Here is a 15,442-nt window from a genome sequence, read left to right as displayed (position 1 = left end):
GCACAAAAGTCGACTAAATTTTAATCGTGATTAATTTTACGGGAACCATTTATTAGAGAAGCCTTTTTTCAAAATAGCCTTCTCTGATTGGTTCTCGTGAAATTAATCACGATTAAAATTTAACCGGGTTTTGTGCAACTGGGTCTCACTCTTTCAAATTAAGGTGGCATAAATTTCAGTTTTTGAACTTGAACCTCTATCAAGATCAATCCAATCTAATTAGTACAGGATAAACATAAACCAACTCTTTCCTTTATTATATTATAGATGTATCTCAAACCCTATTGTTTATAGAACATTTATTTTCATCTTCTGCACAAAAATGATGTGTGGGTTCTCGTTGAGTTCTGCAACATGAGTTCTCACAGAAGCAGAAGCAGGTTGCTCAATTCAGCCTACTGCTATAGTGAGGTCCACGTTATAATGGCAGTAGAGAAAGATAGGAGAACAATGTTGCCGATCCTCTGTCTTGTCAATGCCTTCTATAGACGGTGGCCGATACAGGTTTATTGATGTAATATTAACTGTTCATTCTTCTTTAAAATAATCGGGGCACCGAGCTTCGCTCGTTATTTTTACTTTCCTTGCCCTATTACCATAGGTAAGGAAAGTATTGCTTTCCGAAAAAAATTAAGGTACCCCAATTTCTAAATTGCTATACGTTTCAAGGTCCCCTGAGTCCAAAAACTGGTTTTTGGGTATTGGTCTGTATGTGTGTGTGTGTGTGTGTTGTGTGTGTGTGTGTGTGTGTGTGTGTGTGTTGTGTGTGTGTGTGTGTATGAGTGTATGTGCGTCTGTGTACACGATATCTCATCTCCCAATTACGGAATGACTTGAAATTTGGAAGTTAAGGTCCTTTCACTATAAGGATCCGACACGAACCATTTCGATCAAATGCAATTCAAAATGGCGGCTAAAATGGCGACAATGTTGTCAAAAACAGGGTTTTTCGTGATTTTCTCGGAAACGGCTCCAACGATTTTGATCAAATTCATACCTAAAATAGTCATCAATAAGCTCTATCAACTGCCACAAGTCCCATATCTGTAAAAATTTCAGGAGCTTCGCCCCATAAATGCAGATAGATTCCCAATTATCAGGCTTCAGATACAATTGAAACGAAAAAAATCAAGTGGAGTAGATTGAGCATGAAAATCTCTACAATTAATGTTCAGTAACATTTTCACCTAAAATTGAAAATAAGCTTTAAATTCGAGAAAATGTGATTATTCAATTGCAAATTATTGTTGATTCTATTAAATCATTCACTATGAAGAGATAGGCCTAGCAGACCTCATGTGTGTCTCCAGCATTATTGCCCTGTCACCAGCTGGCTCAAATCTTTGAATAGTAGACTTGAGATGCGCGGGAACACTAGCGTCAGGTGATCAATTTTCATAACGGCAAGGAAAGCTGTGTGAGTGCGCCACACCAGATTTTCATTTATTGATAAACAGAACACAATTCTCTGAAATGATCGTGTTTATATTTCACAGCTGGCTATACGTCATCTTTTGAATTTCGGGGATGCGATATTTTGATTTTTCACATACTCACTTTTTACTTTTTTCACATACTCACTATCCACAGCTGTTTCAGCCAAGGATGAATTATCCTTTTAATGTCGTTCAGCGAGTTTTCTCAAGGATGAGACCTAGTGCAATCGAATCTTTATATCATAAACCTACTATGTTCCAAATTTCGTGAAAATCGTTTGAGCCGTTTTCGAGACCGTTAAACATAAAAAAACAGATATAAAAATAACCAGATATATAAATACAGAAATTGCTCGCTTAATATAATATGATTCTTCTTTAAAATAATCAATTACATTTTATTAAGCAAGAAATTATATTTTTCAATAATTTCATAATGCATTTTCATAATAATTAAGATGAAGTATTTTGTTAATTAATTATCAATTCTACATTTTTAAAAGACGATCTGGCAACAGAGCAAAGCGAGAAAGAGATAGCGATATCCGCTTTGTTATGATAGACAAGGATAGCAATACCATTGCTAATCTAACACTGCCACTATAACGTGGACCTCACTATATGCAGTTTGCTGAGTTGCACCATAGAGAAAATAAGATCTTTGCTATCTCTTATCCATGGTTGCATCATTCGGTATCAACATAGAGAAAAAGTGACGTAAATAGATATCCCATGGTATAGGGCGTTTATGTCGCAACTTTTACTGTTATCTAAAGCCGATTACTGACGATTATTATCTGTTTTGGCCGGATGAGAGTGTATGAATGGTACAATATGAGAGACTACCAGCGTCACATAGCTTCACAGTAGAAAAATACGTGGAATATCGGCTTGAGATAACAGTAAAAGTTGCGACATAAACGTCCTATACCATGGGATAGTCTCTTACGTTATTTTTTCTCTATAGTATCAACCACCTTGAATCAACTTATCAAACCTTTTATAATATTAGGCTGATCCGGCAAATGATCTATAGTCCGATTCCATTCAAACAGTCAGCATTTCTTATGAATAAATATCATTAAAATACTGTATTGATAAGTAAAAAGGGTTAAGTCACAAAATGTCGATTTTGACTTTTCTATATACTCTTTCTTTTTCAAAAAAAATTTGCTCTTTTTTGGTGTAAATAGTTTAAGTCTATGTGGTATTGTTTTAGAATTATTCCCATGGTAGAATGGATGCATTTTTGAATAAAATCTTTCATGTTTGATATAAATTATATCAATTATATTTTTCAATAATTTCATAATGAATTTCCATAATTAAGATAAAATATGTCAATTAGAACACCTGTAATCAACTCATTATAACCTTTAAGAGGTGGAATTGAATCTTACAGGTGATAAAAATGATACAAGTCAACTTATAACTTTACTTTCAAGATGAGAAATGGAATTTAATAAATATTAATATAAATGATGCAAGTGAACTTATCACCTTCAAGACGCGACACAAAATTAATTAGGGTATTGATATAAATGATACAAACAAGATCAAAAAGTGTTAAGTCATAAATACTTTGATACAAAGGATTTAAGTCGTACACACCTGTATAAAATGTCAATATGTGAGAAACCATATTATTGGACACAGTAAACATGTAAAAAAATATGTAGAGCATTGGTCGCCAAACGTATGAGCCTGTGAGCTAGAATAGCATTTATAAATCTTCTAGTGAGCTATCAAGGAATATTAGAATGAATAAAGTATATTTTATTGCCTATAAAGATACATTTCTAGTGTTGAAATCTACTTATCTCATAGCAAAAAGTATAACAAAAGTTGAAATGTACCGTACATTTCAATGAGAGCAGTGGAACTCTTTTTGGCCATCAAGTATTTTCTTGATGTTTGGAGTGAACGTTGTAGCCGCCATTCTGATGCAGTTCTCCAAAAAATGATCCTAATATAGATTTTTTATGAATTTCATACTTGAAAAAGATTATTCACACAAGTAGGTAGAGCTGATCATAACTTTTAACCTCAATGCAACTAGAATAATAATTGGATATTTTTCTTTGGGGACTTGAGACCGAATATGTCCAGTTGTGGGAAGTGATCTGAGAGACAAGATCATTTTCAAAATTCCACAAATTCCATTTCAACTGAAGCCTGATCTCCACCAAAATGTTTTACAACAAGCTGCAAAATCTTCTGCATCGATCTCTACAAAAGGAGAGTTGAAGAATTGTGCCATATTCGGTATGCTTTTAAAATCTTGAAATCGTTGATCAAACTGTTGTCTCAAGTCTGAATTGTAACGTATTCTTGGTTATTGCTGAGGTGCTGTGGAGGATTTTTCTCGTCATTGATTTTCTTCAGACTGGAAAAGTGTTTATATTCAAACTGAACGATATTCTTTTCCCACATCTCAAGCTCCTTGGAAAACGATTTTACAGTTCAAATCATTCCACCGATGTCCTTATCTTTCCCTTGAAGCTGCAAATTCAAATCATTCAACTTCTCAGCCAAATCATTTAGATCTATTATAATTTACATTTTTATTATGCATTTTGTATGTATCATTCATGTTTTGTAACTATGTAATTTTGGCGAAATAAACATTCTTATATCTGTGAGAAATGAAAAATTTTGTAGTCATGTTTCTCAATGCATGGTTGACAACCCAATCTTATCTGCGAGCTACCAAAAACTACCCCACGAGCTGATCGACTGTTTGGCGACCACTGATGTAGAGCAATGATTAGTGTTCTAATATTAATATTCTTAAATATCGGGGCACCGAGCTTTGCTCGTTATTTTTATTTATTTATAAACAGAACACAATTCTCTAAACCGTGTTTATATTATTTTTACAGCTGGCTATACGTCATCTTATGAATTTCAGGGATGCGATATTTTAATTTTCCACAGAATCACTCGCTCACTTTCTACTATCCACAGACGACGAAAGTCTCAGCTGTTTCAATCAAGGATGAATTATTCTTGCAATGTCGTTCAGCGAGTTTTCCCCAAGGATGAGACCTAGTGCATTTGATTTTTATATCATAAACTTACTATGTTGCAAATTTCGTGAAAATCATTAGAGCCGTTTTCGAGATCCGGTCAAATACAGATATATAAACATTTAAACATATTAACAGAAATTGCTCGTTTTATAGTATAGGATAACTGCTGTCAGCTGTTTTCAGTTCGAAGTCGTTTTCGAGATCCGTTGAACATAAATAACCAGATATAAAAATATAAACAGATATACAGAAATTGCTCGCTTAATATAATCGGATTCATAAATTTCATACAGAATTTTTTGAACTTCGTTTTTGCTCTCTTGAAAAATAATAAAAACTGACTTAACACCTTTATACTTATCAATATAATAATATTATTATTCTGGTAGTTTTAAGTAATTAATCTAACAATTTTGAAATGAGCCACTATAGCCCTGGTTACACTTATCATGCAGCAGTTTGAATCTAATCATGTCCGATATTTCTGCGTGGTGGAGGGGTGGTGTTGGGCCAGAACACATGACTGACATGTGTGGCATGCACCATCTCAGACATTTGTCATCACTGATCATATGTGATCGGATCGGAGTGGGATCGGAAAGCTGCATGATAAGTGTGGCATGGGCTTTACGTATGGCAACCTACGTAAATCAAAGACTGATATAGTTTAAATAAATATTTATTTAAATGAATTCAGGGCTACTTTCTTGTATTTATAATAGAATTTTAAAAGGGTACTATAATTCTATTTTTCAAATAAAAATATGAAATTCAGTACCATTTTAAATTATTTTGTCACATGTTTCGGACATTAATGCCATTTTATAGTTGAAATAATTTACATGTTGTGGCAAAATAATTTAAAAGGGTACTAAGATTTATATTTTTATTTATATTAAAAGAAGCCCTAAAGAAAAAAGACTGATATAGTTATATAGTTAGGTACTGTAGGGCAACCCATCATTGGATACATTTTTAAACGCAAGCAAAAATTGTTATATAGGCTACACATTAATATTAACAATACCCATCATAATACTATGTTACGTGAAGATATTGTACTTGATAGTTACTTAACTTTTATCGTCTCATCCATCAAAGTGTTGTAAATTTCTTTATAATATAAATGAAGTCTGCTCCACCACACTCAAATCAGAAACGCTTATGCTGCGTTTACACCAAAGTTATTAACAAAATGTTTATTTTTCCGTCCTTAAAGATTCTATTAGATTGAACACAACTTATCATTCACATGATGTGCATATGTGTTTGTCAAGCTTCGTTTAATCTAATAAAATCTACAAGGACGGAAAAATAAACATTTTGTTAATAGCTTTGGTGTAAACGCAGCTTTAGAAACGTGCATGAAGACAATAAATTTTGTTATTGAATAAAATTTTGAGTGGAAAATTCGATAAATTTTTTCAAAATTTTTAGAAACGTGCATGAAGACAATAAATTTTGTTATTGAATAAAATTTTGAGTGGAAAATTCGATAAATTTTTTCAAACAGAAGTTGGGTAGTATCATTATAAATGAATAAATAAGATATTTTTTTTGCAATTTGATTTTATTATATTTAATAGATATTAATATGATACATATTAAAAAATATTTACATACTGTGAAAAATGAATCACATTGTAATAAATACTAACTTACTAATAACTAAAAATGACATTTTACATAATATAAGAGTTATAATAAATGGAGAAAGGAATCTTTTTGACTTAAAATATACTTATTCTAATTGAGAAGAAACTTACTAATAGAATTTCTATTGTAAATAATGTGATTGCATAAACATTTATATCAGATTTGAAGGTTTACTAATAATTAGGTCTAGTATTGCAAATGTCATAATCAAAGAATTCTTCAAAAAAATAAAATAGATAAAATACAAGCATAACAAGGTTCTTCATGAGGTATGTAGAAAATTTGCTATTTCTACTGTTTGATCTTATTTCAATAAGAATGTTCAACATTATTTTCAAGTTTTTACTTGGGGGAAAAAACAAAATTACAAATCCAAATTAATTTTCTCTTCCTCCAATAGTAGAAGTTCTTGATAACTTTGTCTTACATATTATCACTTAATGGTATCACTTTGTATTTTTAAATACATAATTGGTCCCGTTATAAAATTAATATTAGGCATGAAAATGATCAACTGCATCTTACAATCTCTTTTCATAAACTGTATAATCTGCATTTGAGTTATGCAGTATCAAATACAGTACGGTATGTCAGTGCTTAAAAGTGGCAACTACTGTGCCATAAGTGGTCCCGTTATAAAATTAACATTAGGCATGGAAATTATCAATTTCATAATTGCATCTTACAATCTCTTTTTATAAACTGTATAATCTATATTCGAGTTGCAGTATCAAATACAGTACGGTATGTCAGTGCTTAAAACTGGCAACTACTGTTGCTTAAAAATTACATTAATAAAGTAACTTACGATCAAAAAAAAATTTTTTTATTCAAAAATTATTAGAGAAAGCTTTTAAAGTAGAATTTGGTAGTCTCATTGTTATTCGTCGATATTCATTGGTATTGCTGTATTGGTATTCATTCATTGGTATTCATTTGGTATTCATTGTTTATTTCGTCGATAAGCTATGAGCTCTTTGATAGATGGCCCAAAATCATTTGTCAAATTATCCATTATTATTGTTGTATTGATATTCATTTGGCATTCATTGTATTCATTTGGTATTCATTGTATTCATTTGGTATTCATTGTTTATTTCGTCGATAAGCTATGAGCTCTTTGATAGATGGCCCAAAATCATTTGTCAAATTATCCATTATTATTGTTGTATTGATATTCATTTGGCATTCATTGTATTCATTTGGTATTCATTGTATTCATTTGGTATTCATTGTTTATTTCGTCGATAAGCTATGAGCTCTTTGATAGATGGCCCAAAATCATTTGTCAAATTATCTTCTTCTTCGTCTTCTTCGCTCTCCTTCAAGCTCAAAGGACTTGCATTGCTCACTGTCCCATAATCACTGTAATCTCTGTATTCCTCCTCTTCAGAATACCCTTCCTCAGCTTGATAACTTGATTCCAAGATCCTGGGTGAAGCTATCCTGCTCATTTCTCTCTTGTCATCAATAAAATCCTCAGGAACTTTCCTCTCTTTGGTTTTCATAACATCTCGTTTGACAATATATCTTGGTATTGCTGAGTGATCGTTCTCATAATTCATATTATTCGAGTCCGGTTCTCTAAAATTCAAATCACTATTGGAAATGATAAAGTATGGGTTGTATTCATACCTGATTGAACGTGTCAGCTCATAATTATCGGTTAAATCATCACCATTGATATCAATCGAATCACCTTCTGATTGGAAGCCTGTTCTATTCATCTCATCATCATTAACTGTAACAAAAAGTTCATCACGATGCGAATTATCCCCCAGATTTTCAATGTTGTAGTAAGTTACTTCCTCAATCACAGATGTTTTGTTAGTCAACTTTGTTTCTGAGTTATTTTCATGGGCTGTTGCATTGATATTAAGTAAATCCACGTGAAAAGGACCGTCGTCATTTCCAGAATTTGAATTGGGAGGCACTGTTTCTCCACCCTTATTTTCATAACCACTACTTTCCATTTCAGTGAAATCACTCAGATGAGTCCTGGTTGAACTTTCAACGTTGTCAGTTTCGTCTATTGTATCGTTTTCAACTGTTGAACCAACCGTTGAAGGAACCGTTGAAACAACCGTTTGAGGAGGGCCTACGCCCTCCTCAAAACTTTTAGTGAAAAGAGTTTCATGAAGTTGCTTCAAAGGGGAAACCTCTGTAGTTCCTTCTCCACTATCCAACCCCACCTCAGTAACAGGTGTTGATCCTTCTGATACATTTGTTTTTCCTTCAACTGCTTCAGTTTTATTGTGGAATTCATCATTTTGTTGAGCAGTTTCTGAGTTTGGAAAACTAGAGTCAAGCTCATCATATACTCTCATCACACCATCTGTTTCTCTCTGTGTTTCATTTATCACTTTGCTTGTATCATGTTCATCAACAGTGTCTTTCAAATGAGCCTGTCCAAATGCGTTTTCATCGTCCACCCTTTCAATCGTCTCTTGATTAGATGAATAAGCGTTGAGTCCAGTTTCAGCTTCACTTGATATAGTCGTCTCATCGATATTTTTCTCAATTATTAAACTATTATTATTCTGTGAGGTATTCTGCAGATCGATTTTCTCTTCTTGACTGATATTTTGATTTCGATTCAACTCGTTCAGTTTTGATTCTTCCTTTTCTGCTTCATTTCCGTTATTCTCATTCAATAGTTCACCTTGCACTTCAAGCTCATCACTACTTACATTCGTTCTTGTATTTAAATTCACCTCAGTTGATAATTCCAAACCTGATAAGTCATCGTAATCAGCATTATTCTCATCAACCCATGATTCTTCTCCTGAAATTTTATCTAATTCATCTCTACCGGTATCCAGTTGGGCGGTAGGGTATTGAGTTTGTAACTCGATAGGTTGGATCGTGCTCTGATCATATGTGACTGTTTTCAATAGACTAGTCGTGTCATTCAAAAGATTTGCATTAGTTACTTCTGGATATTGGATGTCTGATGGAACTGGAGCATCAATTATCACATTTTTGGTCTCACCAGGTAAATTTTCATGAAAATATTCAGGTGTCTCAGTGTTAGGATTTTCATTGGTTGAATACGATAATTTTCCAACATCATAAGATGACTTAGTTGTATCTGATTTATCATAGGATGATTCAGTTGTATTCGATTTAGCATGAGATGACTCGGTTGTATCTGATTTATCATAAGATGATTCAGTTGTATTCGATTTAGCATGAGATGACTCAGTTGTATCCAATTTAGTATAAGATGACTCAGTTGTATCCAATTTAGTATAAGATGACTCAGTTGTATCTACAAAGTCTCCTCCGTTCTTAATATCTCCAAGAGGTTCAAACGTGGTAGCAGAATTTCTAACACTTTGAATTTTGGTATTTCTATATATCTCTCCATCTTCTACAGTAGGTGAAACCAAAATTTCCAGAGTTGGGGTTGTTGTTCCATAAAATTTATCAATACTTCCAATCTCCATATTTTCGAAATCCTTTTCCTGTTCCATCTTGTTCCCTTGATGAATTGTTGTGGTTTCAACTTGTTCAAATACATTAGAGTCATCAATAGGGTCAGTCTTTGAAGTTACAAAATTTGAATGATTCTGGTCTTTTGAAAACTTTTCTAAATCATTACTGGAGTCTCCATGAATTGATACATTATTCTCAGTTGTAATACTATCATCCAAATCATTCAGCTTCTCAGATTCTTCTATTTTCTGTGTAGAAACTTCTTTTTCTACTAAATCTTTTAATTCTATTTCTTTTTCTACAGTATCTGAAGCAGGAGTGTTCATCGTTGTGGTTCCAATTGTAGTAAATGAGATTTTCTCATTCCAAGCTTCGGTAACTGATATTTGCTCTCTGTTCTCCAAAAATTCTTTCTCACTCACTTTTGATGTACTACTCTTCTCATCTTTGAATTCAATACTTTCCTCCATGTTCCAGTTTGAATCTGTCGTTGTCTCTCCTGACTTGAATCTATAGTCACTAACTGTATTTCCGGTGGTACTCATCAATATTTCATCTCTCAGATTATCACTGGAAAACTTGTCAAAATCGGTGTTAACAGTTGAAAAATCTGGACTCTCAATTTTCAAGCTATCTGGTGTTGAGAGTAGGTGGTTTCCAGTGGAATCATAATGCACTGACAACGGTGTAGTCTGAACTGAGTTCGATTCAAATTTGAAACCTGATAACCACACGTTTGAGTTTTCAGTGGAATCTGTGAAAATTGATGATCCTGCGTAAGGAGTCGTGGATTGAGCTTCCAATTTTGGAAATTCGTTCCCGCTAGCTTCAGTGAAATCTGTGAACAGTGATGTTGCAGAAGTTAGCTCAGTTGTCTTGGAATTCTCAGTTTGAACTTCTCTAAAATCTCCATCAGAATTTGTAGGTTTTGGTGATGATGTGACTAGGACTGTATCTTTTTCCAAATATTTCTCCTCATTCAATGACCTTGTTATTGGTGTTGACATAGTAGTTTCCAACAAATATGGAGTCACAGATGATTTTTCACTTCGAATTTCCCCCTCCAGATCTTCGTAATCGGAGGTGACAGTTGATCTTCCATTCTGAAATTCCTCCTCCAGACCTCTGTAGTTATTGTTACCAGGAACCAATTCTGAACCTGTTATAGTAAAATCTGTGAAATTTGATGTTGCAGAAGTTGGCGCAATTGTGTTGGAATTCTCAGTTTGATCTTCTCTATAATCTCCATCAGAAATTATAGGTTTTGGTGATGATGTGACTAGGACTGTATCTTTTTCCAAATATTTCTCCTCATTCAATGCCCTTGTAATTGGTGTTGACATGGTAGTTTCAATCAAATCAAGAGTCACAGATGATTTTTCACTCTGTATTTCCCCCTCCAGATCTTGGTAATCAGAAGGGACAGTTGATCTTTCACTCTGAATTTCCTCCTTCAGACCTCTGTAGTTATTGTAATCAGGATTCAATCCGGAATCTGTCATAGAAGTGTATGCTGGAAATGTAGTTACTGTCTTCCAGTTGTCTGATGTACTTGATTCCTCAACAAAAGATTTGATATCATCTCCACCAATTGCGCTTACTGTTGTTCCCACATCAATTTCAATTCCTGTTCCCGACTTTACAGCTTCAGAAGAAAAATCGATCTGAGGTGGAGCAGTTTCATCTTCCATGAAAGCTTTAATAAAATCTTCAAATAGCATCACTTCTTCATCCAAAGTCAGAGTATAAGCTGCAGCATCTAAACTTGAACTGACTGTGGTGGATTCTCCAAAACGATTTTGTGAAGTTGTTGGCAAGTTTGTCAACCCTTCATATTCTCTAGGTTTCTCGGTTGTTGTGTAGTATCGATCAAAGGGTTCTGGAGAAAATGTAGAAGTTTCATGACTGAGATGAGAAGATTTTTCTACTGTGGTAGGCCTGCTCTGTTCATGGAAATTGGTGGGTGTTGTTTGTAATTTCTCATACTCTCCTGCAACATCATTCTTGAAACTCTCAGTGGTTGTAAAAATTGGATCATGATTTGGTAGTTCCACCCCATTTTTATCACTAGATAATCCAGTAGATGTGACATCATAATAACTTCTAGTAGTGCTTGTTTGATAATCATCCAACTTGGTCCTCAACAGATCAGGAATAGTTGTTCCTCCATACTTAACACCTCCATCTGAATTGTTATCATCAGCTCCAGTGGTTAAACTCAAACTATCTTCCAAATCCACTACTTGATCACGTCCTGGCAAATTCTGTGTTGTCTGTTCATGAATTATTTCTAGAGGTGAATAGGTCGCCACAGTCTGCACTTTCAAACTTGGTTCGTCACCAATTGTCACTTTGTGCTCTAGAGAGTCCGTTATTGGAATCGGTTCATACGTTGTACTGCGGGCGTTTTCAATGTCTTTCTCAACATCGCTTGGTGTAGAAGTCCTCAAACTATCAGGTACTCCAGAATTGAAACTGTCATCAGATTTGGTGGTGAGGATTCTATCTAGATCACTGAGTGTAGTGGTTTCTTGATTGAAATTTCCAGAAGGTTCATACGTTGTACTGCGGGCGTTTCCAATGTCTTTCTCAACATCGCTTGGTGTAGAAGTCCTCAAACTATCAGGTACTCCAGAATTGAAGCTGTCATCAGATTTGGTGGTGTAGATTCTATCTCGATCACTGAGTGTAGTGGTTTCTTGATTGAAATTTCCAGAATGTTCATAAGTTGTACTGCGGGCGTTTTCAATGTCTTTCTCAACATCGCTTGGTGTAGAAGTCCTCAAACTATCAGGTACTCCAGAATTGAAGCTGTCATCAGATTTGGTGGTGTAGATTCTATCTAGATTATTGAGTGTAGTGGTTTCTTGATGGAAATTTCCAGAAGGTTCATAAGTTGTACTGCGGGCGTTTTCAATGTCTTTCTCAACATAGATTGGTGTAGAAGTCATCAAACTATCAGGTACTCCAGAATTGAAGCTGTCATCAGATTTGGTGGTGTAGATTCTATCTAGATCATTGAGTGTAGTGGTTTCCTGATTGACATTTCCATAAGTTTCAGTAATTGTAACACTGGGAGTTTCAGACTTATTGATTTCAATCAGGTTTATCAATGATGGTTTGTACTGAGGAGTTGTATGATCTGCATTAGTGTCATCTTTCGAATTTTCAAGCGATTCAGTGATCCAAACACTAGGAGTTGATCCATAGTTTTTATCCAGGTTAATCAATGATGGTTTGTACTGAGGAGTTGTATGATCTGCATTAGTGTCATCATTAGAATTTTCAAGTGATTCAGTGATCCAAACACTAGGAGTTGATTCATAGTTTTTATCCAGGTGTACTGAAGATGTGTACTGAGGAGTTGTATGATCTACGTTGTTATAGCTTGTAGAATCTCCATTATTATTGAAGTTGTCATGAAGCTTATTTTCCAGATTAGTTGTGGCAGCACTTGTTACCTCAGTGAAAAGATTATCATTCACAGAGAATGAATCGTCACTTGAATCTCCATTATTATTGAAGTTGTCATAAACCTTATTTTCCAGAGTAGTTGTGGCAGCACTTGTTACCTCAGTGAAAAGATTATCATTCACAGAGAATGTATCGTCACTTTGATCATTTTCTGCTTGAATCTGTACATTTGGCACATCTGTTTCCTCATATATTGAGTCATGAACATTATGATTTACTTGATTGTTGGAAGGAGGATCCTCAACACTCAATGAGTTCTCTGATGATCCCTGGTTATTGATAGGGTACAAGTGATATTCCTGAGGCTGAATCCAGGCTACGGGTGCTACAATTTGGGGGTTTCTCAAGTAATAGTACAAGGGTTTCAAATGATAGTTGTAAGTGGGTATCAACGGTTTCATTTGGTATGGTGAGTAATAGTACTTGGGGAACCAGTAAGGGGATAATTTTTGGCTATAATACTGACTGACACCATGATGAAATGGTTTGTTGTTGTGATAGAACAATTGCGGACTAACGTGGTAGTATGGGTCTTGGTAGATAGCTCTTGCAAACTTACGGTGTCCATGCTTGTGATGAAGTCCTTGGCTGTGTTGATGACCATTATGGGTTTGGTGATGGTTATAAACACGATGATGTTGATGATGATACCCATGATGATGTTGATGGTGATCGTGTCCATGATGGCCGTGACAAGGAGGATGACAACCTTTGCGAGCTCCATGATGTTTTCCCTCCACAGGGAAGGTGTACGTCCTCACTGGATGCATTGCATTTTTGAAGAGTTGCAACCTTTTGTGGAGCACTCCACCTTTGAATCCTGCAATAGTAATTGGCGTAATTAGTGGAGCAAATGGAGTTAATTTTGCAATAACCATGTAGCAGTTGAAGAATTTTTAATAGTAAAATAGTACGGTAATTAACATAACATAATACCAGCAATAGTAATCCTGCAATAGTAATTGGCGTAATTAGTGGAGAAATTGGAGGTGATTTTGCAATAACCATGTAGCAGTTAAAGAATTTTGAATAGGTAGTAAAATAATAATTAACATAACATAATAACAGTGACAAATTAGTAAAGTGACAGTAATGTCCAATAAATGATATATATTTTATTCAAATATAATAATATTTTATTTGTAAAATAATACCATATAGTTTAAAATTAAATAGTCTATTATTTTATGGAATTATTTCCATATAGAAAATAATAATATATAGTCTTCATACTGTAATGAATATTATTATCTGAAAATATAAATCAGGGCTACTTAATTTTTTATTTGTAAAATAATTCCATAGTAGGCCTACCCTTTTAAATACTTGTTAAATATAAAACAGCAAATTAAAAAACAACCAGTTTCGGATGCTTATTACTCCATTTTCAAGTTTTTTAAATAAATCCAAAACTGGTTGTTTTTTAATTTGCTATTTTATATTAAAACGTTTTTAAAAGAGTAGACCTACTATGGAATTATTTCATAAATAAAAAATTGAGTAGCCCTGATTTATATTTTTAGATCATAATATTAATTTATTACAGAGTATGAAGACTATAATAAGTTATTAAGACTATGTATTGTGTAATCTTATCTACATTTGGGAGAGGAATAGCACAAGGTTACCTTATTTTTTCTCTCCCTATCATTTTGATGATGTAATTATTGTACGAATCAATAAAGAACAAAGTATATTGAAACCAGTCATGTCTTCAAAAAATATAATTGAAGGATAATAATTTATTTCAATTAAAAACTATCAAGACGCCCCCTATAAGAATAAATTCTCATACTATTTATTGATTCCAATTTTATTTAAAGCATTTTTTAGTGTTATGTAATAGTAGGAAGGGTTTGAAGTCTGGTGAAGAACCCGTTTATTGAGCACAGTCGACTCTATATATTTCACAGCCAAAAAAGGGAGCAGGATTAAAAAACAGAAATAAGTATTATTTTGATGATACACTTATTGTATGGATAAATAAAGAATTGTATGAATCAAGTGAATTGTTTGATAAAAAAGAGGAAGGGAAAATTTCGGATTCACATGAATAATCTACTAGAATTAGAGTTCAAGATCACCTGTATTTTAATTATCAACTTCTCTAATTTTCTACAACTCTGAATAATTAAAGGATGCAAGCCAAATATCATAAAGAGAAAATCCATTTAATTGATTTATTTTGAGACTTCTGAATTGATTAATAAAAATCGATTCATTTTAGAATAATGGGCTGATTTCTTTCAACATGGAACAATAAACAGTTGAAGATTGAATAATAGCCATATTAATAATAATTATTATTATTGATTATAATTAGACCTGATTTTTTGACGTTATAGGAACCAATTGATTGGAATATTCGCTATTTTTAAACACTTCTTATTCTCTAGACTCATCTCA

The 15,442-nt window shown here is 33.6% G+C and overlaps 1 protein-coding gene across 5 annotated transcripts; it reads right to left on the bottom strand.

The window, feature by feature from the left end:
• Positions 1-6,303: 6,303 nt before the first annotated feature.
• Positions 6,304-13,889, bottom strand: LOC120349458 (probable serine/threonine-protein kinase DDB_G0282963). Of its 5 annotated transcripts, XM_039419645.1 has the most exons (3): positions 13,071-13,888; positions 12,936-12,959; positions 6,304-12,821 (listed from the first exon to the last, which is right to left on the bottom strand). In XM_039419645.1, exons 1-3 carry the CDS (start codon positions 13,804-13,806, stop codon positions 7,354-7,356), a joined length of 6,228 nt encoding a protein of 2,075 aa, XP_039275579.1. In that variant the 5' UTR covers positions 13,807-13,888; the 3' UTR covers positions 6,304-7,353. The 5 variants fall into 5 exon arrangements, with proteins under 5 accessions (XP_039275579.1, XP_039275575.1, XP_039275576.1 ...); XM_039419641.1 differs by having other exon boundaries at positions 6,304-7,266; positions 7,410-13,889; XM_039419642.1 differs by having other exon boundaries at positions 6,304-9,208; positions 9,269-13,888.
• Between the last annotated feature and the right edge of the window lie 1,553 nt (positions 13,890-15,442).

This window comes from Nilaparvata lugens, chromosome 1 (genome assembly GCF_014356525.2).
Source record: "Nilaparvata lugens isolate BPH chromosome 1, ASM1435652v1, whole genome shotgun sequence".
Classification (NCBI taxonomy): Eukaryota; Metazoa; Arthropoda; class Insecta; order Hemiptera; family Delphacidae; genus Nilaparvata; species Nilaparvata lugens.
This window is presented reverse-complemented; position numbering and strand designations above follow the sequence as displayed.

Coding starts and splice junctions, on each gene's coding strand:
- LOC120349458 (XM_039419641.1), bottom strand. CDS start 13,806: ATGCATCCAGTGAGGACGTACACCTTCCCTGTGGAGGGAAAACATCAT. Junction 7,267..7,409: donor AGAAGAAGATAATTTGACAA/ATGATTTTGGGC, acceptor ATAATTTGACAA/ATGATTTTGGGCCATCTATC.